This window comes from Mustela nigripes, chromosome 9 (assembly GCF_022355385.1).
Source record: "Mustela nigripes isolate SB6536 chromosome 9, MUSNIG.SB6536, whole genome shotgun sequence".
In the NCBI taxonomy this organism is placed as follows: Eukaryota; Metazoa; Chordata; class Mammalia; order Carnivora; family Mustelidae; genus Mustela; species Mustela nigripes.
Window position 1 is genome coordinate 33,833,380 of NC_081565.1, and position 24,734 is coordinate 33,858,113.

At 41.1% G+C, this 24,734-nt stretch overlaps 2 protein-coding genes across 12 annotated transcripts in view; one reads left to right on the top strand and one right to left on the bottom strand.

The window, feature by feature from the left end:
* The window catches only part of EXOSC3 (exosome component 3), a 30,605-nt gene extending 21,847 nt beyond the window's left edge, over nt 1-8,758 (top strand). For 3 of the 4 annotated variants that reach the window (XM_059411282.1, XM_059411283.1, XM_059411281.1), the window contains 2 exons: nt 3,230-3,381; nt 4,499-4,943. In XM_059411282.1, the coding sequence (XP_059267265.1) occupies nt 3,230-3,381; nt 4,499-4,700 (354 nt within the window). In that variant the 3' untranslated portion in view covers nt 4,701-4,943. Of the gene's footprint in view, nt 1-3,229; nt 3,382-4,498; nt 4,944-8,580 lie in introns of those variants that run through there. The other variant, XM_059411284.1, reaches the window with a different exon arrangement.
* Nucleotides 6,219-22,532, bottom strand: TRMT10B (tRNA methyltransferase 10B). 8 transcript variants are annotated; one of them, XM_059411273.1, is made up of 10 exons: nt 22,461-22,532; nt 16,339-16,532; nt 15,876-16,078; nt 15,360-15,468; nt 14,423-14,547; nt 12,437-12,589; nt 11,213-11,291; nt 10,520-10,587; nt 7,246-7,369; nt 6,219-6,673 (listed from the first exon to the last, which is right to left on the bottom strand). In XM_059411273.1, exons 3-10 carry the CDS (start codon nt 16,059-16,061, stop codon nt 6,519-6,521), a joined length of 999 nt encoding a protein of 332 aa, XP_059267256.1. In that variant the 5' UTR covers nt 16,062-16,078; nt 16,339-16,532; nt 22,461-22,532; the 3' UTR covers nt 6,219-6,518. The 8 variants fall into 8 exon arrangements, with proteins under 8 accessions (XP_059267256.1, XP_059267258.1, XP_059267255.1 ...); XM_059411275.1 differs by lacking the exon at nt 16,339-16,532 and having other exon boundaries at nt 15,876-16,072; XM_059411272.1 differs by lacking the exon at nt 16,339-16,532.
* Between the last annotated feature and the right edge of the window lie 2,202 nt (nt 22,533-24,734).

The window sequence follows — 24,734 nt, forward strand, 5'->3', positions numbered from 1 at the left end:
GTTTCAAAAATAGGAAAAATAGAACAATATCCAGAAGCCTGCCTGAATTGTCTCCTAAGCATGACCTATTTTCCCAGTTGGTGTGATCTCTGAACATCTGTGTAATCACTTCAGGCTCCACAAGTTCCTTCCAGTGTTCTAGCCCTGGGACCAGAGTCACATACTTACTTTACATTGGCTATCCTGGGGGTGGTTTCATGTCTACTGAGTTGAAAGGTTATATTTCTTCCCTCTGTTGTTATCTGTTATGTCCATATTCACTGGACAAGTAAGCCATAGGCTTGGGGAGGTAGGAGGGGTAAGCAGTGCAGATCACCATATCAGCCAGCCATGCAGCCTGAATGTTAAGTCCTGGGACTGGCATCTCACAACTTAAGTCACATCCCTGTTTCCCAATAATCTCTTCTTGGAGCTGACAAAGGGGCAGTCTTGATACCTCAGGTTTTCCTATTTGGAATTTTCAGGTAGCATAGCCACACTTTGTCCATCCAGAAATTTGATGGTTTCTTTGCCCCTTCTCACTAACATTTCATTTGTCTTTAGTTGCTTAATCTTTACTGATCCTCTTTGTTTCTATCTCTGATGTTCTATTCATTCATCCAGTTCATCCATGTATATCCCATTTTGCAAGTTTAGACCTTAGCTACTTTTGCTTTTTTCAAGATTTCATTTATTTGAGAGAGAAAGAAAGCATGAGCACGAGCAGGGGGACAGTCAGAGGGAGAGGGAGAAGCGGAATTTCTGCCGAGCAGGAAACCCGATTTGAGGCTCGATCCTAGGACCCTAAGATAATGACCTGAGCTGAAGGCATCAGCTTAACCTACTGAGCCACGCAGGCACCCCCAGACCTTAGCTACTTCTTGACCAGACTTGGTCAGTGACCTCATTAACATCCTTGCTTGTACACTTTTGTTCTTCCATCCAGGCTTTTGAGAGCTAACAGTCTCAAACAATTCCCTTTCTCAAAAAAAGAGAAAAGTTAAGTTTCTTTGAAGCCTACAGATTTTATTGGCATTATACTCCAGAAGTCTTTCCCCCATCTGTAATTATATCTTCTATGTAGCCATGCTTGAACTGTCCCCCTTCCTGAACTATTCAGTAGCACTACTGAATTCCTAAGTCCCTGCTCTTGTACCTTTCCTCATGCTGTTGCCTCTATCTGGATTGCTTTTTCCCCTTAGCCTTTGGAACACATGCTCATTTTTTTTTTTTTTTTTTTTAAAGATTTTATTTATTCATTTGACAGAGAGAAATTACAAGTACACTGAGAGGCAGGCAGAGAGAGAGAGAAGGAAGCAGGCTCCCTGCTGAGCAGAGAGCCCGATGCGGGACTCGATCCCAGGACCCTGAGATCATGACCTGAGCCGAAGGCAGCGGCTTAACCCACTGAGCCACCCAGGCGCCCACATGCTCATTTTTTGATAACAAGGGTAAACACCACCACCATTGTAAAACCATTCTTCATCTACAGTCACCTTTCTTCTAACTTTAGCGCTTACAAAGTCTTAAATGAACTTTCTTATATACATATATATATATTTATTTATTTATTTATTCTTTTTTTTTTTTCAAAGATTTTATTTATTTATTTGACAGAGAGAAATTACAAGTACACTGAGAGGCAGGCAGAGAGAGAGAGAAGGAAGCAGGCTCCCTGCTGAGCAGAGAGCCCGATGCGGGACTCGATCCCAGGACCCTGAGATCGTGACCTGAGCCGAAGGCAGCAGCTTAACCCACTGAGCCACCCAGGCATCCATATATATATATTTATTCTTAAAGATTTTATTTATTTATTTGACAGAGATCACAAGTAGGCAGAAAAACGGGCAGGGGTGGGGGGGGGGGGAAAGCAGGCTCCGCACTGAGCAGAGAGCCAGGAACCTGGGATCATGACCTGAGCCAAAAGGCAGAGGCTTTAACACACTGAGCCACCCAGGTGCCCCTGAACTTTGTTATTTATATGTATATCCCCAGTGTCCTCCTAGACCAAATGCTTCTGAAATACAAAGAATGTTTTTGTTTCTCTTTAGTTGCTAGTCATCGAGGAATAATAGATACAGAACAGAACAAGTTCTCTCTCCTCTCTTCCTTTTGTTTCATCATTTTGAAGTTCAGCTCTTAAGTGTTTATTTCTTTGAGAGCAAGAGAAAGTGGGGAGAGGGAGACTCTCAAGCAGATCTTACACTGAGGGCAAGAGTCCTCTGGGACTCGATCTCACAACCCTGAGATCATAACTTGAACCAAAATCAAGAGTTGGGTGCTTAACTGACTGAGCCACTGGCACCCCATCTGAGTTTTTTAAGTTTTGCATGAAGTATCAGTGAATTACCATTGTTCATTTTACTTTGAAAAATTTGTATGCCAAGAGTTTCCAATCTTCTGTAATTCCCTAGGATAGTGCTATCTTCTAGAACTTTCGTAATGCTGGTGTTTTGCATCCACACTCACTGGTTATGGTAGTCACTAGCCACATGTAGCTGTTGCGCTCTTGAAATATGGCTAATGCAATTGAGGAACTGAATTTCAAATATCTAACTTTAATTAATGAAAATATAAGTTTAAATAACTACATGTGGGTAATGTTTACTATATCAGATGGTATAACCCTAGAGGATGTTATCTTTGAGATAGCTCCTAGTTTGAAGAGGGTACACCTCTTAATGTTGCCTTATTATTTTTTTAAACAGATTTTATTTGTGAGAGAGAGCCTGAGCACAAGTGGGAAGAGCGGCAGGCCAGAGAAGCAGTTTCCCTGCTGAGCAAGGAGCCAGATGTGGAACTCAATCCCAGGACACCATGATCATGACCCAAGCGAAAGTCAGATGCTTAATCTATTGAACCACCCAGGCATCCCTTCATGTTGCGTTTTTTAAAGACTCAACTCCAGAGTGTGGGTATTCTGGAGGATAGTTGGTCAGTTAGCTGCAGAAATATCAAGGGTTGGCATTGCTGCCTATGAGAAGGAACCGTAGCAGCACCATAGAATGATTTACGGAGAGGCGCCTAGGTGGCTCAGTCAGTTAAGCATCTGCCTTTGGCTCAGGTCATGATCTCAGGGTCCTGGGATGGAACCCCAAGTCGGGCTCCCTGTTCAGTGGGGAGTCTGCTTCTCCACCCCACCCCCACCCCCGCTCATGCACTCTCTCAAATAAATAAAATCTTACCCAAAAAGGGAGGGGGGTTGTGATTTGCTGAGAGGAAATGAACTGTTTTCAAATTATCATTTTAGGTTGGAGATCTCATCTATGGCCAATTTGTGGTTGCTAATAAAGATATGGAACCTGAGATGGTCTGTATTGACAGCTGTGGACGAGCCAGTGGAATGGGTGTGATTGGACAGGATGGTCTGCTTTTTAAAGTGACTTTGGGCTTAATTAGAAAGTAAGTCCTTCTGGTTCGCCTATCTTCTTTTATAATTACACCTTCTTGGAAAGTTGACTCATCTTTGGGGATTCTTTGTAAAAATGTCTGAACATCCTCAAAGTTAAAAATCAGTGTCCATTCTTAGCACAGTTACAAACGCATGCATTTAGTCCCATTCTCTCTTCATGTGAATACATTAAATTCACATGTATCTGGTGGTATAGTTTTTGTGTTGATATGTATGGAGTCTGGGCTTCTCTCTCAGAAAGTCTGCTGTTCCTTATAGCTGTTATACTCAATCCAAATATGAAAACTGGCATTTCCTCCTCTTAAGTTATTTACATACAGATGCAATTTACAATTGGACAAAATGACCAGGTTTTTCTAGTAATGGGGGTCAAATGCAGGTGGGCTGATGTGCTCTAAAAGCTTATGTATACATTCACATAAGGCTCCTGCTATTCTGTCCTGTTAGATTTAATAGTTCCCAGAGGTAGATTCTGTTAGGTAGTTAGACCTTTACCTACCAAAAGCTGTGCCCTATGAAAGAACTTTACTCCTAGAGCCCCTGAGCCTCAGAGCTCAGTGTTGGATCCTCTCTTTCTTACTTATTCTGATTTGGACAATTAATTTAAGACAGAGAAGCATGTTATTAGCCAAGCAGCACCCTTGTAGTTTGAAAGTCAATGCTTCTCTTCAAGTACTGAATTTAATACCAGGGAATAACTTACATGGTCAGGAAAAGAAGCTTAAACTGTTCTTTTAGAACCAAAGATGATAATAAAGCTGTGATTCTTAAGCCTAGAAAAAAGATGCTCTGACAGTATATGGAAAGAATTTTATACATTTTTTGTCAAGTTGGTGACACAGGGAGTTTGATTTCTTTGTAGAGGATAGAACCCATTGTTGTGACTTACAGTATTTCACAAATAGGTATATAAAAGATGAATTAATACATCCAAAGTGTGATTGGATGAAAGGGGGCAGCAAAGTCATGTGCCTTGTTTTTGGATGAGGGTGGGATTTTGAATAACTGTGGAGAACTGTCCAGAAACTAGGAGTCTTCTTTTAAAGGAGAGTTGGGTCACACCCTACCACTTTCTTAAATTTAGTTTTCTTTCCATCTCCTCACCAGGCTCCTGGCTCCAGACTGTGAAATCCTACAGGAAGTGGGAAAACTCTACCCACTGGAAATAGTATTTGGGATGAATGGAAGAATATGGGTTAAGGCAAAAACCATTCAGCAGACCTTAATTTTGGCAAACATTTTAGAAGCTTGTGAACACATGACAGCAGATCAAAGAAAACAGATCTTCTCCAGATTGGCAGAAAGTTAGATGGAATTTTTTATGGGTCAGTTGACCCAAGAGACTATGGGTTTCCTGGCGAAAATTTTTTCAGGGGAACCTCTCCTCATTAAATGTTCAGAAGACAAAATGTAAATGTACATATTGTCTTATCAAAGTCCTTATTTTTATAAAAATGTTACTATTTGCCACCCATGTTCTTGTGGGTGAGAAAAATCATTATATAATAATGATGTATTTTTTTCTTTACAATAAAGTTTACTAAAAATATTATCGGTTTTTTTGCTGTTAATTCCTTTAGGTTTGCTAAAGTGCAGCTTTTATAATACACTGGAAGTAAGATGTAGGATACATAAAGAAGCAAATAGACTATAGATAGTCTATGTATTTTTCAAATAGATATTACAGGATTCTACTTTATATGCTACTTTGTAATGTACTCTGTCCACTTCAAACAACATTTAATTTTTCATGAGTGCTATTGAAAAATGCAATAGTTGTATTTCATTTTCATGTTACAGGATATTTTGGGTATGTCCAGTTTTCTGTTCTATAAATAACACTGATGAGGATCTTGAAGCCAAGTCCAAAACTACATGTCTAGGTTTTGAAAAAATGGTAGAGGTGATAGAGTTGGAGAGGAAATTCTTCCATGCTTTTTGGAGTTTTAAGCAAAGCCTTTAGAGGTGAAAATGAAGCCTGGCAGATGATCCAGGTCAGTGTTCTGGGGGTGGCAGAGACCTCCCTGAGAGTATGAGTTACCCCTGAAGCCTAGCCAGAGGAGGTCCCTTCTTGGATGACAGAGATTATAGAACTCATTCAATATGGTGATGAAAACCAAGGAGCATTATATATTCCTGATGTTTCCTGAAGACTGAGCTGTTTTTAATAAAAAGACACTGATACAATTTGTAAAGATAATAGCTCCTGAAGGATTCAATTCTGAAGGGGAGGGGACAGAGCAGCACAGTAACGTTTTGGTTGAGATCCAAAATACATTCTCTGAATTTGCTAACAGCTTAGCTTTCAAGTTTACTAACCCAAACTGGTTAGTAAACTGAAGAGTTTTTGGCGTAACTAAAGCAATTGCATGTAACTAAGAAATGAGGAAAGGTATCACTGAGATTTGTGTAATGAAAGTTTATCCACCATGCTTGTATCAGAGGCAATGTATTTTCTGGTTATTTTTAAGTTAGACTTACCACTGTGTTTTTACTTTTCAATTTGACCTGTTAGTTACAAATATATATGAAGAATCTAATTTGTACAAGGATCAGAAGGATACGAAGATACTCCCATGAAATGTCCTGTTAGGAGGCTACCCTAAGTAAGAGAGAAACCATCCACTCCCATACTCAGAGCAGAAGAGACGGGGTAGGAGTCACAAGTGGGAACAAAGTGTTATGGGGGTTTAAAGCAGAGTAGGTTAGGACAGGCTGATCCTCGAAACACACAGAGTGTACTACTGAGTTGGGGAAAATCCACATGATAAGAGGAGGCCGGACGAAGTGCTACATTATGATGCCAGTTGAGTGAAAATAAAAACTCTAAATATAACAATAATTATTTAATTGTTAAATACTTCTAAAGAGTAGGTATTTCACAAATAGGTATATAAAAGATGAATTAATACATCCAAAGCCATGTAGCTGAGGGCTGATTCCTTGTTATGTAAACTTTTTACTTAGTCAACATATCTGGGCTCTTCCTGTGAGCTAGGCACTATGGGAGATAGAAAAGAGCATAAAATGTAGTCCCTGTTCTTGAGTAACTTAAATTCTAGTGGCGATCCAAGATGACAAGTAAAGGCAAGTGTGTGCCATCGCCAGCCTCTGCTCTGCTTTTAAGTCAAGACACCTCCAGCAACTTTGCCTCTGGCAGCTTCTCAGGCTGTCCATCATCCATGGAGTTCTGAAGAACATAGCCTTTTCTGGAAGAAACTCCTTTCTTCAGTGCTTCAGGCCAGTTTTGCGTCTCAAAGTACGTGGACAGGATATCAAACACTGTGAGAAGGGTAAAAAGAAAACATAGTGACCACATGGAGGAAAAAGAACTGGTAAAGGATGAGTGAGGAAAAGGGTGTTCTGGACTATTTCATTCAACAAGTTTTCTGCACTACATGTGGACCCACTTACCCACAAGGACCTCACCCCACACGGAGAGAGATGGGCCTGTGAACAGACAGTGCTGCGACACTGAGAGGGAAACAGTATAAGGGGAACACAAAGGAGAGCCCCTGACATGGCTGAGAGGGGGAAGGGAGCAGCCAAGATGCCCCTGGACTGAAGAAGGACAAATAGGAATTCACTGTTCAATGACAGGTTGAATCCAGGGCATTTTAGGCCACAGGACAAATTTCAACCATCTTTAACATAGTTGGGATCTAAGAAGAAAATGAAAAATACCTCGGAAAGGCCAGAGTACCTGTCACAAAGTGCATGCAATAAAATCTGAGTGTACCAGTCCCGGTGGCAGGGCAGGGGTGCCTGCTTCAAATGCCATTTATACTTCCACACAATGCAAAGAAGTAGCACCAGCACTAACACACATTAAGTGTGGGCCATGTCAGCAGTACCTTGATTGATGGCCAGTATCTCTGAATGATAGTTTTTCCCATTCTGGTGTCTGACCATGTATTCCTGGATTGGCAAGCGGGCTGTCTTGACAGAATGTTCTCGGGCTTTCTGAAATGTCACCTTCTGTGAATCACAGTTAAATTTTATTTTTCTTTTAAAAATGACAAAGGTATTCTCATTGTAATATGCATAACAAATTGTGAGAAACCCATTTACCACCACTCTAATTTCCATCTGTAATCAGAATTAAATGGTAAGTATATTAAAAATCAGTGGCCTATGGCAAGATGGAAGAAATTTCAGATAATGAAGAGTATTTACTTGTTCCACATAAACGGCTTGTGCAGCAAATATCTCATTTGGGACTCATCTATCCACTAGTTTCCATTTACTACTACTATCAACCAAGAAGGAAGTAAGTCAAGAGAGGCATATATCTGCAGCCACAATCTGCATCCAGAAGTTGAAGCAGTCTAATCAATCAGAGGAGAACACTCCAGGCTCTAATTCAGTAAGACACAATTCTGGATATCTGGAGTTTTCAGCTTATAGCCATTCAGCAGCAGCAAATTAGAGATGAGAGAGGATTCAAGTCAGAAACACCACAAGCAACAAGATAGCATTAAGGTGTGAGAGGACACAGTCCAATTAAAAGGAAGGGCTCTGAAAACTGCAGAAAGGAATCATAAGAACTCACCAAACCCCCCAAATCTGAGGCCATTTAGGATCAGAGTAGAGTAACTAATAACCCTTTAAAGATGTCCCTGAATCATGAACTGAAGTTCAGATTATATTTGCTATCTTGTAAGTGGCTCTGGAAAGATCTACCTACTTATAATTTCAGGATTGAAGAGAAAGGTTTAGATTATTGGAATAATTAACATCCTTGGGTTTAGAAGGGGCCGCAATAGTTAATTATCCCACTCCAAACATCCATCCAATCTTTGTCTATCCCCTGTGGCCCCCTTCCCAAGTGGGCTCTGTCCTTAAGTGGACAATCCTTTTGACAGGGAGTTCCATGCATCCTGGGGAAACCTATTCCAATTTTCATAGTACAGGTTAAAAGGAAATTCTTGATAGCCAAATTGTGTTCTCCCTGAGCATTCCCCTCATTTGTCCTGGTTCCATCCCCCTGGGGCCACAACAAGCAAGTAAAATGGCTTTTCCACAAGAAGGCGGTTCAGGTTGTCAACAGCAGTGATCACGCCCCTCTGTACCCTTCCAGTAGTCTCAGTTCTGTCGCCTCTCCCTTGACCACGACTTATGTCTTGAGTCTCTTCAATATTCAGGCCAAATGTTTCTGAATTTGTGCTCGCTGCTATCCTTTCCTACAGGGCTGTAACTGTAACTGACTGGCCACTTCGAGCGAGATCTAACCAACTGGAGCAGCAGGTCCTAACACTGGACTAGTTGCTTCTCGGACTCACATGAGACACAATTTCAAGAGAGAACTTCCAAAATGTGTTACGTAATGCAAGTCAGAGAAAATAAACGTACAACTGCTCAAAAGACTTCCTTGAAGGATAACACTCCTTTACCTACAAGGTCTATGATTTTATTTATTTATTTTTTGGTCTATGATTTTTTTTTTTAAGTCTATTCTTTTACAATCACTTTGAACTGGAGTACAAGAATTCCAAGTTAGTAGGAGACTGTTGGATGCTACCCTGAAGGAGCTCACTGTCCAGTTTCTGTTCTCTGAACATTTAAAGATAAAACGATTCCCCTTGAAGAAATGTGCTCAGCATACTTTCTATGAGGAAGTCAAATTCTCTAGTAATAATCAAAAAATTCTATACCTCTGGCAAATCATTATGCCAATTATTTTTCAATTTAAATATTGCCGGAAAGATAAGACAGTGTGTTGAAACTGCACATCTACTGATCATACATTGCTCACTGACCCGCTAGACTTTGCCTCAAAAAAGGGGATGTCACTCTGCTGTGGGAGACTGCATTTGGCTGTTAGGTCTTTTCAATGTCTTTTAACCTATAACAGCCCCCCTAACTATTTTAGTTTTCATACTGTTGGCTTTTTTGAAAGTATGGCCCAATTGTCTTGCAGAATGTCTTGCATTCAGAGTGACAAAATAATTTCTCAAATTCTAATATGTATTTCTCATTTAATAGCTGGCATTCTCAGAATTCCACCTCCACCCTGCACCTGTTTTTTAGATTATCACTATTGCGTCATGGAACACTGACCTTTCTAGAATGCATGTAATTCAGTTAAGTATCATCTGTATTAAACATGTGTATATATCTCATATGGATATGAAAAAATATATAAAATACACTTATGTATATGAAAAAAATATATATATATAATACACCCACAAACACTTGTGTTATCACAGACTGTATCAAGAAGGATACATAAGAAAACAGTGATTGGGGTGCCTGGGTGGCTCAGTCAGTTAAGCGTCTGCCTTCGGCTCAGGTCATGATCTCTGAGTCCTGGAACTGAGTCCTGCATCAGACTCCCTGGCAGGGAGCCTGCTTCTCTCTCTCCCCGACCCCTGTTCATGCTCTATCTCTCTCTCTCAAATAAATAAGTAAAATCTTAATATATATGTATATATATATTAAACAAAATTAAAAAAAAAAAGAAACAGTTGTTGCCTCAAGGCGGGGGGGCATTGCAGGACAAGGATGGGAGGGAGACTTACTCATTGCTATAGTTCTTTTTATACACTTTATTATATCATTATTTATTGTATAGGCAACATGTTAATTAGTAATATAAACTAAAAATTATCTCAGTATGTATATAACAGAAACATATTTCAAAACTCTAATTATTTCAATAAAATTTCAACTGACCAAAAGAAATCTGGACAGTCCTATTGACATTGAGATTATGAGATAAGTCTTATGTCAGGAGAAAAGATGGCCTAAGATGGAGCAAACTCCTTTCTCACAAAGAACAAAATAGTTGGTAAGAATTGTGAGTCAATGCTTTGCTGGTCAAGATCAGAGTTACCCTTGCAGAACTGAAAGAGGAGAGAAGAAAGGTGTTCAACATGGCTATTTACGTAATTACCAAACACTCCCCATTCTGGGTCCCAACAGGACTGTCACATCAGGGGATGGCTAACACTGACAATGACAGGGAGCCTCACAAGTAGAAGGGCCAACCTAGGCAGGATGGGGTCCTTCTTCCTATTCTCTGCGTTTTTAGGCCTTTTGTGTAAGATTACGATAGGGCAGCTGCCTATGAAAGTAAGCCCCGCTTTTCAAAATATAGTTGTTAGGTCTCAAATGTACATTTACCTTCTGAATGCTTTCGTCCACAAGTCCACCAAGGATGTAAACTTTGTTTAGATCAATATCTTCAAGAGCTAATGAAAAAATGAAGGCCATTGAGATCAAATTGGTTTTATAGTTTCTAAATCCAAAGAAAGTAAAAGGAAAGAATTATTAATGATAAAAGTAGAAACTTAATGAAATAGAAAACCAAAAGGTAACAGATTTGCTCATTCTCTGAAAAGACAAAAAAAGGTAGTCGATTCAAATCAATGTTAGGATTCAGAAAGGAGAAAAATTAAAATGACAGAGGAATTTGAAATAATCAGAAAAGAATACTAAGATTAACTTGCTACCAATCAATTTGAAAATTATGTGAAATGGTTGATTTTCTGGAAAAAACAGGTATCTAACATTGATCCAAGAGGCCAAGGAAGGGAGCTAGCTGACTGGAGAAATTGGGAAAGATTGCCAGGTAGCTCACAAGGCCCAGCCAAGGCCGGAGACCCTACATCTATCTGTACAGCTGTGCACACACAGCAGCACATACTGAAAGCATAGCAATGTATCCACCCCAAGACGTGTGCAATTAATGTTCATTCTTTTTTTTTTTTTTTTTGGATACACTTTGGGTGGCTTTAACAAGTTCTGACACAAGGAATAATCAAACACAGGCCTAAGAACAAAGTGCTACATGAATCCATGCAGTAAAGTACATACCATGTTCTGAGTCAGGAGTCAGGTACACAAGGGTATCCAGAGGAAATAAACTAAAGCAGTCTTCCTCTGTTATGTCTAGCTGAAAAATGTAAATAATCCAATGTAGTGTGAACTAGGTTACGACACAGCCCACACTGCAGCAACTAGTTACCAGGCACCTATTCTTTATTAGGCATCCACAGGACACATGTCTGATGTGCATCCACGGGACACATGTCTGACAATCCGTTCTCAGAAAGTGCTCAGCTGAGGAGGGAAGTAGAAAGGATGACACCCAATCCTACAAAATGAGACAGAGAGTAACAAGAGACCCTAACAGATGTACAGGAAGGCTGCCCCAGGACGACAGAGGAGGGAGTGACAATACCAGGGACAGCCTTCTACCAAAGGGAATGCTGGAGCTTGGTTTCTAAAGAGAGGTGAGAATGACTGACACATACAAAAAGGAAGAAGCACTGAAAATGGGGAGAATCACCAAAGAAAGGCATGAAGACAGGAAAGCAAGGGAACTCCGTAGCCCTAAGAGTGGGTCTGTTGGGTTCACAAACAAGAAGCATAAAACACGCAGAGAGAAGAAAAGCTGGAAATGGTTTTATTATAGGACGGACTGTTCAGATGGTAACAGTGACCACAACTAACTGTGCAGGGGTCTGCAGTGTACCTCTCACGCTCCTGCCTCTGCAGACCTCCTTAGGAAAGTTCACGCCACCAGGCCCAGTTATGCCACACAAACACACGAGACATTTTTCATGGCACTTCTTAGGAAGTGATCTGGACTGCTGTCTCTGTTATAATCACTACCTTCATGAGCCCCTAGGGCAAGAGGTAAAAAGTAACTGAGTATTCCCTAAAACTCATCTTGAATCCACGCTCCTACCATGAGGATTTTCTCTTCCCCTACAACTCATGTTCCCAATTCCTGCACTACTATGAAAGGTTTGGCATTTCCCCAAAACATTCCTGGAGTATACAGTCTAGCATACGACACACAAGACACAAAATATAGTCCTAGAGACTGGTAATATTAGCTTGCCAATGCAGTGCAAGGATGAAAGTTCGGAAATTTAAGAACTGATGAGAGGTTCTAAAAGTTTTTAAAATTGCAACAGTGAAAATAATTCACACATTTTTATACCAAAATATGAAACAGTTTAAAAAGTTTACTATTACCACACAACCTACTTCTCAAAGGACACTTCAAGTAATATACCCAATGAAGCTTACCAGGTAACTAGAAAATCCATCATTCATCCTCAAACACTCTTCGTACAGGGGACTGTCAGCTGTGAATCCAGTGAGGTAGATCCAGAATGGCCTGCTAGCTTTTTTATTTGAACCATACAACCTTCGGATCTGTCCAGCCAGTCTACTTAATTCCTTCAAAGAAATTAGGACAGCTTAGATTGGAAACATGCCCACTCTTTCTAAATTCACTATCAACAAACGGAAGTTCACTGAATGCTACTCTAGGAAATCTCATGAATCAGAATGGCCCCTTTTATTCCAGGAGCTAGTATGTGTTATGTGTGTTCATGCAAGTAAAATGCATGCCACACACCTTACAGATCAAAGTGAAGGTAATGATACTAGCCCAGAAATAGTGAGTTAATGGAAAGACTGGGAACTCTCCCTCCTTCTGGACCTGGTGTTATATATCTAATAAGGTATATGGAATTGTGCTTTCAGCTCATTACTAAAATCTTACCATGTGGTATTTACTATTCACTTTCAAAAGGTTACTATACATTTTTCTATACTCATCAGATAAACTTAGCACCTTCTCTCCAACTCTTGGTGATATACTAGGGTCAGAAGTTTTGTTTTTTTTTTTAAGATTTTATTTATTTATTTGACAGACAGAGATCACAAGTAGGCAGAGAGGCAGGCAAAGAGAGAGAGAGAGGAGGAGGAAGCAGGCTCCCCGCAGAGCAGAGAGCCCGATGCGGGGCTCGATCCCAGGAACCTGGGATCATGACCTGAGCCAAAGGCAGAGGCCTTAACTCACTGAGCCACCCAGGCGCCCCTAGGGTCAGAAGTTTTAACTTTCCATCCTGATTCAGAGATAAAACCCTAAGGAAAGGTAGTTTCACAGTCTGGCCTAAGGAGAGAAAAAACACTTTGGGTTTGATTTAATCTGATATCTCAATTAATAAAAACAGTACAAAATTCTTTGTTGACCTTTTCAGAAGGCTGGGGTTCCATGTTAGAACCCCAGATCTTCAGTCTTACTGATTCCTCTGAAAAACATGCGAACAGGAGCACATATAATAGAGATGTTGGCAAACAGAAAAATCCATTTTGTGGTGTAAGGCCTAAAATGAAGGCCCACTACCATATGTTGCCTACACATCTGGTAAAACCAGATGGGCCCTGAAACACCTAGCTGCAAGTTCTTCTCCCAATTCTGCTCCCTTGGATAGGGTCCCCTAGCTAAACAATCCTTTCTATCAAAGGTCCAAACATAGTTCCTACTTATCCCCAAGTACCAGGTTTCGATTCCCGCTAGCCCACAGAGTTATTCCCAGCAAATCAATCACATCTTCCTGTAGGAACCAAGGGGATACTCCACCCTCACAACACTACAAAGCCTGCCTTCCACAGCCCCTGGTTTTCATTCTGTTCCCAAGTGGAACCCCACATGGCCCTGCCTAGCATGCAGTGTCATCCCCCCTGCGCTGAGTACAAGTGACTAATAAACCGCTATCACTCTTACCTGTCCAATGTCAAGTGTGTATTCTTCAGCCATCCCTAGAACCCTAGGGTGAATCCCTCCTTCACAATAGGGTGAATGGAAAATGATTAAAACACATATGTTGCAGGAAAGTGTCCCACCAGGTCATCTCCTCCCCACATGCAACCAGGCAAGTATTCCTTTTCCCAGCAGAAAGCCAGATTTCATCTCTGGAGGACTGAACATGAAAAGACCCCAACTAGATTGTGGATACCATAAACACAGAGGCAATGGTGTGGGGCTCAAAAGAGAAGATAAGATAAAACTTTGCAAACTAAACCAGAGGATTTCTATTCTCTTCCTGATTCTTAACAACAGCCATCTTGGAACAGAGTAGCCATGTGTCAAAAAACCAAACTCTTTTTGCTGGTTTGCTATGAAATTACAGAGGCTGGAACTGGTCATACTCTTTGTCAAAACTGCTCTCTTCTGGACTTCACTCATGTAAGCAGGAATTTGAAGCTTAATGGATATCCTACCTTCTTAGACATGTGGTGGGTCATACTCAGATCAATACAGAGTCTTGGTCCTGAGTGTTTGGCTTCCAAAAGTCTCTCCTTGGTTAAGGATCTCAGAAAACGTTTGCTGTGTTGGGGGCAGATGCCTAGAATAGAAATATCAGAAAGAAATAAAAGTGGGGCAGGGTGCTTGGGTGGCTCAGTTGGTTAAGCGACTGCCTTTGGCTTGGGTCATGATCCTGGAGTCCCGGGATCAAATCCCACATCACGCTCCCTGCTTGGCAGGGAGTCAGCCTCTCCCTCTGAGCCTCTCCCTTCTCATGCTCTCGCTTGCTCTCTTTCTCATTCTCACTCTCTCTCAAATAAATAAATAAAATCTTTAAAAAAAAAAAAAGAAGAAATAAAAGTGGGAAAACAGGAATATATTCAGTAAGAAACAAATCTTCCCAGCCAAGTGAATACTTTTTGTATATTAAGAGAAGCTTGAAACTCATGCAAGGTATTCATTTGGGGACAGCAGAGTGGTATGGAGTGTGGGCTCTGGAGCACTCTCCTGGGTCTAAATCAGAGTTCAGCCCATTCAATTATTACTATATGATCTTGGGCATGTTATTCAATTTCTGAGCCTCAGTTTCTTTACCTACAAAATGGGGATAATAAAAGCATGCAAAATTCTTAGCAATGAACCTAGCATGTAACACTGAATAAACGTTAGCTGCTAATTTTATCACTCCTTCTACTCCTGAGCTTATAAACACACATGTGCACTAGCTATGCAAAAGGCAGCCTTAAATTTTGCTTTCGTTGATACTTTGATTTCCAATAAAATAGAACAATAGATTCTACCTCTAAGATGTTTGTTTTTACTTAAAACCACAATTCCTACTGTCCTAGGAACACGCAGATACCAGTCTGCTAAGAAAGAAATGATTATGCCAGCAATCTGATTTATTGTTACCTGAATTTTCTACACGATTGGCCTTTCTTCTTTCTTTTTCTTGCTTTCTTTTGCTCTTCTTTGCTGCAACTATCTTTTCCCAGTGTCTCTGTTTTCTTTGGACATTTTTCTTATGTTATCCAGAAAACAAAATGAGAACTTTGTAAGCACCAAAATGGAAAATGAATATTCGAAAGTTATTTATTTTTTTAAATCAGATTTAAAGTTAGGAGAGAAAAAGGAGGTTAGTGTCAAAAAAAGAAAAAAAAATAGACTGGATTATGTTCAGAGAAAGCGGAGACCCAAGAAAGAGATATGATGTGCCCAAAGTAAATGTATCAAAAATTCCTCTTGAACTTGATTTACTCTTCTTAGGACTCAAGTGGAACTGAAACCTTAAACCAGTTAGTGGGAAATTCATCCAATTTTGGAACATACCAAACTCATTCCTAGCCTTTTTGTTACTAGGACCTACCCTTATACAGGGGTCTCTGGGACAAAGCATGATCCCAGAGCCCAGGGCCAGGCTACACTTACTGAACACCACACTGTACCGCCTGTGGGCAGCATATCTCCCTCCCGATGCTCGCATTCCACATCGATCTGTAGAAGCCGGAAGCTTTCAGAGATGCTATCTTCGCCTGTGTCCTCTAGGATGACTTCTTGCTCCTGCAGCACGTGTGAGTCTGTTTTCTGAGCACTCCCTTCCAACTTCCAGTCCATGTGTTTGTCTTCTGTCCCTTTCACCCAGGTCAGAGAAAGGCACAATGATGGGAGATGTTACATTACTTCCCTTACAGAGGTATTTCCCTATGTGCAAATGTCAAATAGTATTACTGTGTTGCTGAAAAAGTGTGGAAAGTATTTATACAGATTTACTGAATGGAGAAAAGTATCCGTGTCTTCCAGAGAAATAGGTCAGCAAAGAAATGTTTCAGTACTAAGGAAGCTAAATCCACTTCTCGGACAAACGCAGTTCCTGACAACTCTAAGCACTCACCAATTATTCACTGCTGCAGAGACCCAGGTAATTAAGTCATTTATTCTGCTTTTCAAAATGTATGCGTTTGGGTCATTAAGCGTCTGCTTTCAGCTCAGGTCATCAAGCCCCACGTCGGGCTCCCTGTTCTGTGGGAAGCCTGCTTCTCCCTCTCCCACTTCCCCTGCTTGTGTTTCCTCTTTCACTGTATCTCTCTGTGTCAAATAAATAAAATATTAAAAAAATTTTTTTAGACGCATTCAATATTGAGGGTAGGGCAGAAATGACAAAAGCCATCTCCTCCATTATGTTTCCGTTTCTACTCAAAACTATTCATCTAGCAAACATTTACTGAGCACGTACTATATGCAGTCCAATACTAGAAATATCCTAGAATAAGAGCTAGCCAAAAACTATGGTAAAGAGTTACCCAAAATCAACCAAGAATTCTTCCAGGTTGCTGGTGATGTTTCACAATTTGTTTTTCCAAACGATGTATTCCCTATCCCAACTCAGTTAAGTATCCCTGTAGCTGAAAGCCACAGTCACCTTGAGAATATTAATATCCACCAGAAATGCTAAAATGGGAAAATATGGAGAACCACTGCTATGGCACACTTAAGCAATGCCATAATTTCAAAGTGCTGTTCAAAGTCCCTGGGAAGGTTGTGAGTATAAAATGCTCTAGTCTATAGCTAAGTGTCACAAAGAACATTCTGTTCTTTTCTTCTGGCTGCTCCTCTGAGTTCAGTGTGCTACCACCATCTTTGGAAAACTCTATATTTGCAAAAGCAAATCTGTGTAATACGATCCATGCATATAAAAAAAAGACCTAGTTATAATGCAAAGTAATGATCCTTGCTCCAACCCTTCCCATCTCTAGTGGCAACCTGTTAACCAGATGTTTTTAGTTCATTTGGTAATCGACTCCTTAACCTGAAATCATATACTTTCTGTTACTGCGTGAATCATCAACTTTGAATTTTATCAACTCCCTATGAAACACTAGAATTCAAAGCACCTCTTATTTTTTATTTTTCTGTTAGTTACACTGACTTTTAAAATGTTTTTGAGGTATAATTTACATATAGTAAAATGCAAAGATTCTCAGGGTATAACTCAGTAATGTGTGTGGTGGGGGGGAATATACCAGTTTGATGAATTTTTGACAAAAACTTAGGGCCTGTCTTACTCACACCCTCACAAAATATGGAACATTTCCATCACTCTAAAAAGTTCCTTGCCTTCTGCACTTTCCAAGTCAAACTCCATTCCATTCCCACAACCAGTTTTTTCTATAACCATAGATTAACTGTACCTATTATAAAACATACAAATTGGGGCGCCTGGGTGGCTCAGTGGGTTAAGCCGCTGCCTTCGGCTCAGGTCATGATCTCAGAGTCCTGGGATTGAGTCCCGCATCGGGCTCTCTGCTCAGCGGAGAGCCTGCTTCCCTCTCTCTCTCTCTCTGCCTGCCTCTCCATCTACTTGTGATTTCTCTCTGTCAAATAAATAAATAAAATCTTTAAAAAAAAAAAACATACAATTTGATTCAACCAGTGATGTTGACATTTTCCCCCTCAACATGTTTTGAGATTCATACATGTTGCTTCATATATTAGTAAGTTTATTGCTTTTAATTACAGAGCAGAATTCCACTGTATGACTGTATCACAATTTATTTATTCTCCTGTTGATGGAGATTGGAGATTTTTCCAATTTGGGAACTACTATGAATAAAGCTGCTATAAACATTCTCTTACAAGTGTTTTTGTGGATGTATGTTCTCGTATCTGTTGGGTAAGTAGGTAAAGTTGATGGGGCATAGGATAGTTGCCTATTTAACTCATAAAAGACTGCCATCAGTTTCCCAAGGTAACTGCACCATTTCACAGTGCTGTCAGCAACGGAGACTTCCAGATGCTCTGCAACATCACACATTTGCTGTTGTTAGAGTTCTTAATACATGCCATTCTTGTGCAGTAGAACCTAGTTGTGTTTCAATTTGCATTATTTTGATAATGATATTGAGCACTTTTTCAAGCAATTTATTGGCCATTCATTTGTTAAGATTTCTGACCAAGTCTTTTGCTTAATTTTAAGTCATCTTTTTATTAATGAGCTGTGGAAGTTTAACATATTTCTAGATCCAAGTCCTTTATCAGACATGTGTATTGAGAATATTTTCTCCCAGTCTGTGGCTTATTTATTTTCTTCCTTTTTTCTGTCTATTTAGTTTCTTAACATTGCTTTTTGTTGAGCAGAAATTTTAAATTTTAATCAAGTCTAAGTTATCATTCTCTTCTTTTACAGTTAATGCTTTCTGTGTCCTCCAAGAAATCTTTCCCTACCCTAAAAGCACAGAGATATTCTATGTTCCTTTCTAGAACCTTTATAATTTTGGCTTTTACATTTAGGCCTATAGTCCACCTTAAATTCATTTCTCTCAAGGGTAACAGTCTTGTCCTGCCTATTGTCCAATGCCTGAAAACAGTTTCTTCATATAATCTGTCCAATTCTACACCTCTACACCTCTTTTTAATCCTAGGAAGGTAAGTCCAATATCTATCTCTGGTGTGACAACTATTAGGAGACATCTTTACCATGTTTAAGAACATCTTTAAACTACTACTTCTTGTTCAACAATCTCAAGGTTAGGCTCTGAACATAAACACCCTTATCTTTCCCTCTATCTCTCTTCTTCCTTCAATATTTCAATTTCGGCAAGCTGAAGCTTTAATTTACATGTTCAAAACAGAGTCTACCTTGTGTCATCAAAACTAATCCTTTTGGGCTTTGTCTATCCCCTTGGTTGTTTCTAAAATTTGTAAACCAATAAACTGCATTTATATTAACTGTATAAATGTTACTCACTACAGGGCCGAGCAGTATCTGAGGATTATATTGTGGTTTTTGGTATTTATCTTATTTGAGAGCGAGCGAGCATGTGCACACACATGTGCACAGGGAGGAAGGCAGAGGGACAGTGAGAGGAAAAGATTCTTCAATGACCGAGGAACTTGGCCTCAGGACCTTGAGATCACGACCTGAGCTGAAACCAAGAGTTGGACACTTAACCGATAGCCACCCAGGCGCCCGGTTCTCTAATGTTTTGACCGATGTTCATAGCAAACATTTTTAGTGTTGAGCTCGTACTGTTTTTTTGTACTCCATCAAATTTTCAAAATCAGGCCAAATTTTAGTTTCGTTTTTCATTTAGACATAACAGGCTGTTGTAGTAGAAACAACAGTCTTAGGATTTAGCCTTCTCAGCTTTCTACCTCTAAGTAGTAGGATAATAGCCTAAACTATTAACTCTTTGTCACAGATTCTACTAGATTGGATATTACTACATCCCAGGACTATTGCAAGAACTAGACATAGGTCATTTACCTGACATGGAACAACTGCTCATGAAATACAGATTGTTCAAACCCCTCCAGTGTTGTTTTTTTTTTTTAGTTTTTCTAAAAAGGTAAGCTGCTGAGCAGTTTTGGGTATTTATCACACATCATGTAAACAACATATGACCCCCAGATATATTTCTGAAGAGAGCCAAGTAAATTTCATTCTAGATTTTCAAAGTTACAGATTAGAAATTGTGTTCATTTTCTTATATAAGCTAAAGTTTTCTTTTGCTCAGAAATGCTTTAATACTCAGTACAAATTTTAATATATTTATTTATACCATTGACTGTATCACTATGAACTTATGACATACATGAAATTTAGCAGTGTGTATTATTTCTAGAGAAATGAGGAAAATACAAAGTTATTCTTAGACATTTCTGAAGTGCTGTGCTATTCACATATGAACAGTGATGTTGACTATAAATACTTTTTTAAAAGAAAAGACAGTGAGACCTGTTATAGTTATGACCATTCCTTTAGGTGACTGACCAAATCTTACTGTGCCAACCATCAGTCATCTGCATTTTTCTAAATTTAGGCATTCAGAAAAAGAACAAATGAAAACTTTAAGATAGATTGGCCCAATACCTAACAGCCTCATTTTGTTAGGGTAAGAAAACACACCAATTTGTTAAATGAATGCCAGTTTGTTAACAGGCATGTGCTTTCCCTCCTCTGAACTCAGTAGCATTTTTATATTCTGTTTGTCCATTCATTCAGTCAATAAATATTCATTGAGCTCCTCCTCTTTGTCAGACCCTTTTGGGGAATGACTGGGAAGTCTCATTGGAGAAGTCTGGCTTGGGAGGAGAAGAGAGCTAGGGTTGGAATAGCTGGAGGGGCTGTAGAGTTTTCCACTGTTGTTTAGAAAACTAGAAGGTCTATGCTCATGTCTTCTCTTCCACCAAACTGAATTCCTTTGCAGGAGGGACTGTGAACACTGTGAACACTGTAACTGCTCACAATACAGAACTTGCAAATAGGAGTGTTTAATAAATGTTTGTTGAACTAAACTGAATTTTACCACTACCACCCCCATTCCTTTCTTCCTAGTTCCCTCACTGTATCTCCTCTCTCCAAGTCCCTATAGTCCCTGAGGGTGTCTTTTAGAAACCCAGGGTACAGCAATATTGAAAATCAAGTGAAGGATATTCCAACCACTACCAGAAGAGTCTACAATATAGCAGATTGGGCAGGGATCACACCTTTTTCATCTCCGAATTGTCAGAGGCCAGCACAAGGGCTGACATGAAACAGAAGCTCAGTAAATATTGAATAGCAGCTTGCCATCTACTGATCCTCAGAAAGCAACCATGAAATGAGGCATCACAGAGGAACAAATGTTTTTAATCAGTGTGAGACATTATCTATGGCCAGATTTAGCATTTCTTCATTAAAAAGTGTTTTCTGGGCACTCCTTGATGGATCTTGGTTAAGTATCTAACTCTTGATTTCAGCTCAGGTCATGATCTTAGGGTCCTGGGACTGAGCCCTGGCTTCTCTCCCTCTACCCATTCCCTCCTGCTTGAATGTGTGTACTCTCTCTCTCAAACACATAAATAAATCTTAAAGAAAAAATAATATTTTCTGAGCCTCTGTTACAGGTCCAGTACTGAGTACTAGGGTTAGTCAATTAATTACTAATCATATACAAACAGTTACTAAGCACCCCATATAATAGTACATGCTGAGGATTATAGACTGATGTTCACCCTGCCTTCACAGGGCTTCAATTATTGGACTCAGCCTTGCACGACAGCTGGTCTGCCTGTTTTCCCACTACATCATAAGCCCTTCCAGGGAAGAGAAGAAAAAGAATTCAGGTGCCCAACCCCAATACCCTGTACTGAGCCCTGCAGAATAAAAGCATCTTAAATGTTTGATAATTATGTTACCCTTCTACTCAGAACTATGCAGTATTCTCCATTTCACTTACAGCACATAACTGAAATCCTTACAATTCTATACTGATCATTAAGCTCTACCTCCCCCATCAAGTGTCCTCTGCACTTTCTGGTTTACTCGCTGCTCCTAACATACCAAGGATATTCCCACTTCGGGTCTTTGCCCTTCCTGTCATTTCTACCTCCAATGCTCTTCCCCCAAATAATTATATGACTACCTGTCTCATTCTATTCTGATTTTCACTATCTAACATGGCACATGTTTACTTTTTATCTAAACTTCCCCATTCCTATATTCCTATATCCCACCTGGTTAAATGCAGGTGTTCTGCCTGCTTTGTACACTACCCTAAATGCCTAGAAAAGGGCTTGGTACATAACAGAGGCTCAATAAATACTTCCTAACCTAATCAGTTCTCCACCCCTCCCCGCCCCCACTTCTGAGTTGACAGGGGCCTCAGATGTTTTCTAACCCAAATCCCACCTGATGAACATATCCTTGGGCGCTAAGTGATGGGCCTCTTTTGCACGCTTCTCTCGTTTTCTAAAATTTAGTCCAGCGAAGCCAGCTCCAGTCCTCTGGTACCTTCAGCACTAGAACACCCAGACCCCCGGCCCGAGGGTACCCCTCCTGTGAGCCCCGCCTGGCCCACAGGCTGCTAGTGTGAGGAGAGGCAGCAAGGCAAAGCACCAAGAAGGCGGAGGACACGAGGCGACAAGACGGTTGAGGGCCACTTCCCGGCGTCTGCCCCGCCCACGAACGATACCGCAGTCCCAAGCCAGACCCCTCCAGCCCCAGGCCGGTCCCACAACGAGCCCCGAGCGTACCTGAACCCCTCAACTCACACAGACTCAGCGGCGCACATCAGGCCGCGCCTCCGGCACAACTTCCGGTTCCTGCCCCCTTTCCGAACGGCATTCTGGGAGTTGTAGTTCTTAGCCTGGCATCCCGGCGAGCAGGGGCCATTGGAAGGCTTTGCCGTCCACGCCACCCACGCTGGTACTAGGGAGTTGCGTACCGCCCAGGTATTGCCTCGCGGGTCTGAGCCTGTTTCCCCTGTTGTCAGATGGGGGTTACAATCGCAGCCGCTCGCCGACCTCACAGGGCTGTGGCAGGTAACCGGGGGCTTTGATGGCTGTCAGGGGCTGGACGTTGCGAAACTGGACCAGTCTCGAACCACCCCTCATCTCACGGGCTGGGCGCTTTGCCCTCCCCTGGGCTCCCCTATAAGCAGCAGAGCCCACGAGCCGACATAGCCTTCCCTGAGCACACAGCTGCCCTCACCACCACCTGGCTGTCCAAGCAGACAACAGGGGCTTCTGGGCTTGGACCTTTAATGAATGAGTCTAACCTCTGACCATTTCCCTTTATCCAACTCATCTTACAGATCCACGGAGAAAGCGGGGCTCAAAGACCTGAGGAGACTTGTCCAAGCTTTGGCCTGATAAAATCAGCCACTCTCCACTCTTCCATTTATTTCTGCAATCCTAGGGGTCTCACACTTTCAGACAGACTCTAGCATGAATGAACCGGAAATACCTCCAGCCCAAGAAACCATAGCCCGGTTGGATCTCTGCTTGACCCCACACTGTTTCCCTCTCTGGACTCTTTCTTTGAACAGTGCCTGCAGCACCCCGACCCTGCCCTAATCCTTCAGTCCCATTCTATATCCGCTACTGGAACAATTTTTAAATGCTAAAAGTAAACATTCTTCGTCTCTCAGAGGGCTTTTCCTAAAATGCAGTGCCACCCTCTCTTCTCAGCTCAGAAGCTGGTCCTGGCTTCCCACTCAGCAGGGTTCGCAAAGTGGCTCAAACCGTCTTCAGTGGCTCCCACCACACCTACCAGTCCCTGCACTTTGCACTCAAACTGGGTACCTTTCCTCTCGTCCAGCCACTGCTCTTTTGCCTCTTCACCTTTGAATGAGCTCATAGCCATCCCCCTAGAAAAGTCCTGAGAACTGGTCTCACTGCTCCTTCCACCTGCTCCTACCCTGCACTCCCATTCCCCAACTCCCACAACGCAGCGGACATCCGTTTGCCAGATGATTATGTGTCTCCCCTATTCCAAACCCTAGTGGTGTCTCCCATTGTACTTGAATATAAATTCTAACCTTCCCAAGGCCTTCCTGGCCTGGCTCCTGGCTGCCCCACCAACCTCAGCTATCACTCTGCCTCTGGCTTGCTGTGTTCCAGTTACACCTGTCTTCTTGAATTGCTTGAAATATACCAAAAACCTTTGCAGATACTTTTGCCTTTCCTCTCACTTTTTCCATGACTGGGTCCTTCTTATCCTTAAGGCTTCAGCTTAAACCTTTGCTCTTCAGAGAGGCCTTTACTGATCACCCAGGTAAGATTATCTCATCCCATCCCCATCTTGGCACTCTTCATTTCTTTCTATCACCTATCAGTCAGTCATCTTTTCTCTGTGTCTTTCCTACTAATTTTAAGTTCCTGAGGAAACATCTGTTATGTTGATGATTTGACTCCCAGTGTCACTGCACAGTAAAGATTTGTTAACAGAATCAGCAAACCAGTGATTTTTTTTTCTCCTTTCTTAACACATCCAAAACTTACCTTCCTATCTATCAAATCCGGGACAGGATGCTCAGTAGCTACTCAATAAATACTTCTTGACATAGTTCTAATTAATGCTGCCTCCTACAGCATTAGGATCCTTCCATGATCACTACTCTGTCCCCCACTCCAAAATAAGTTCTCTCCTTTGAGTTCTCAGACCACCTTATCTGTCCTCTTTGGCCACCCTGAGCAGACAATGCCTTATACTGTAGGTCTATCTCTACATGTCATCTTATCTCTTAGACCAGGAGCTCTTGAAGACAGGATTCTTACCCAATTATCTACACCCAGAATCTTGCATCAGGCATCACCTGTAATGGGTGTAACAAATGCTGTATAAAGAAAGGAATCAGTGAATGTGATGGTGAGTGGGAAAAGGATGGCGAAGTGTAAATGTCTGCTAATTTCTTAGTCATGGATCAATGGACTCTTGCATTGCATCTCATTCTGGCCATTTCATGTAGGAGGCTGTGTATCTCAAAGAAAGTGCTGAACGGGACCACCCCCCACACTACCCACTCC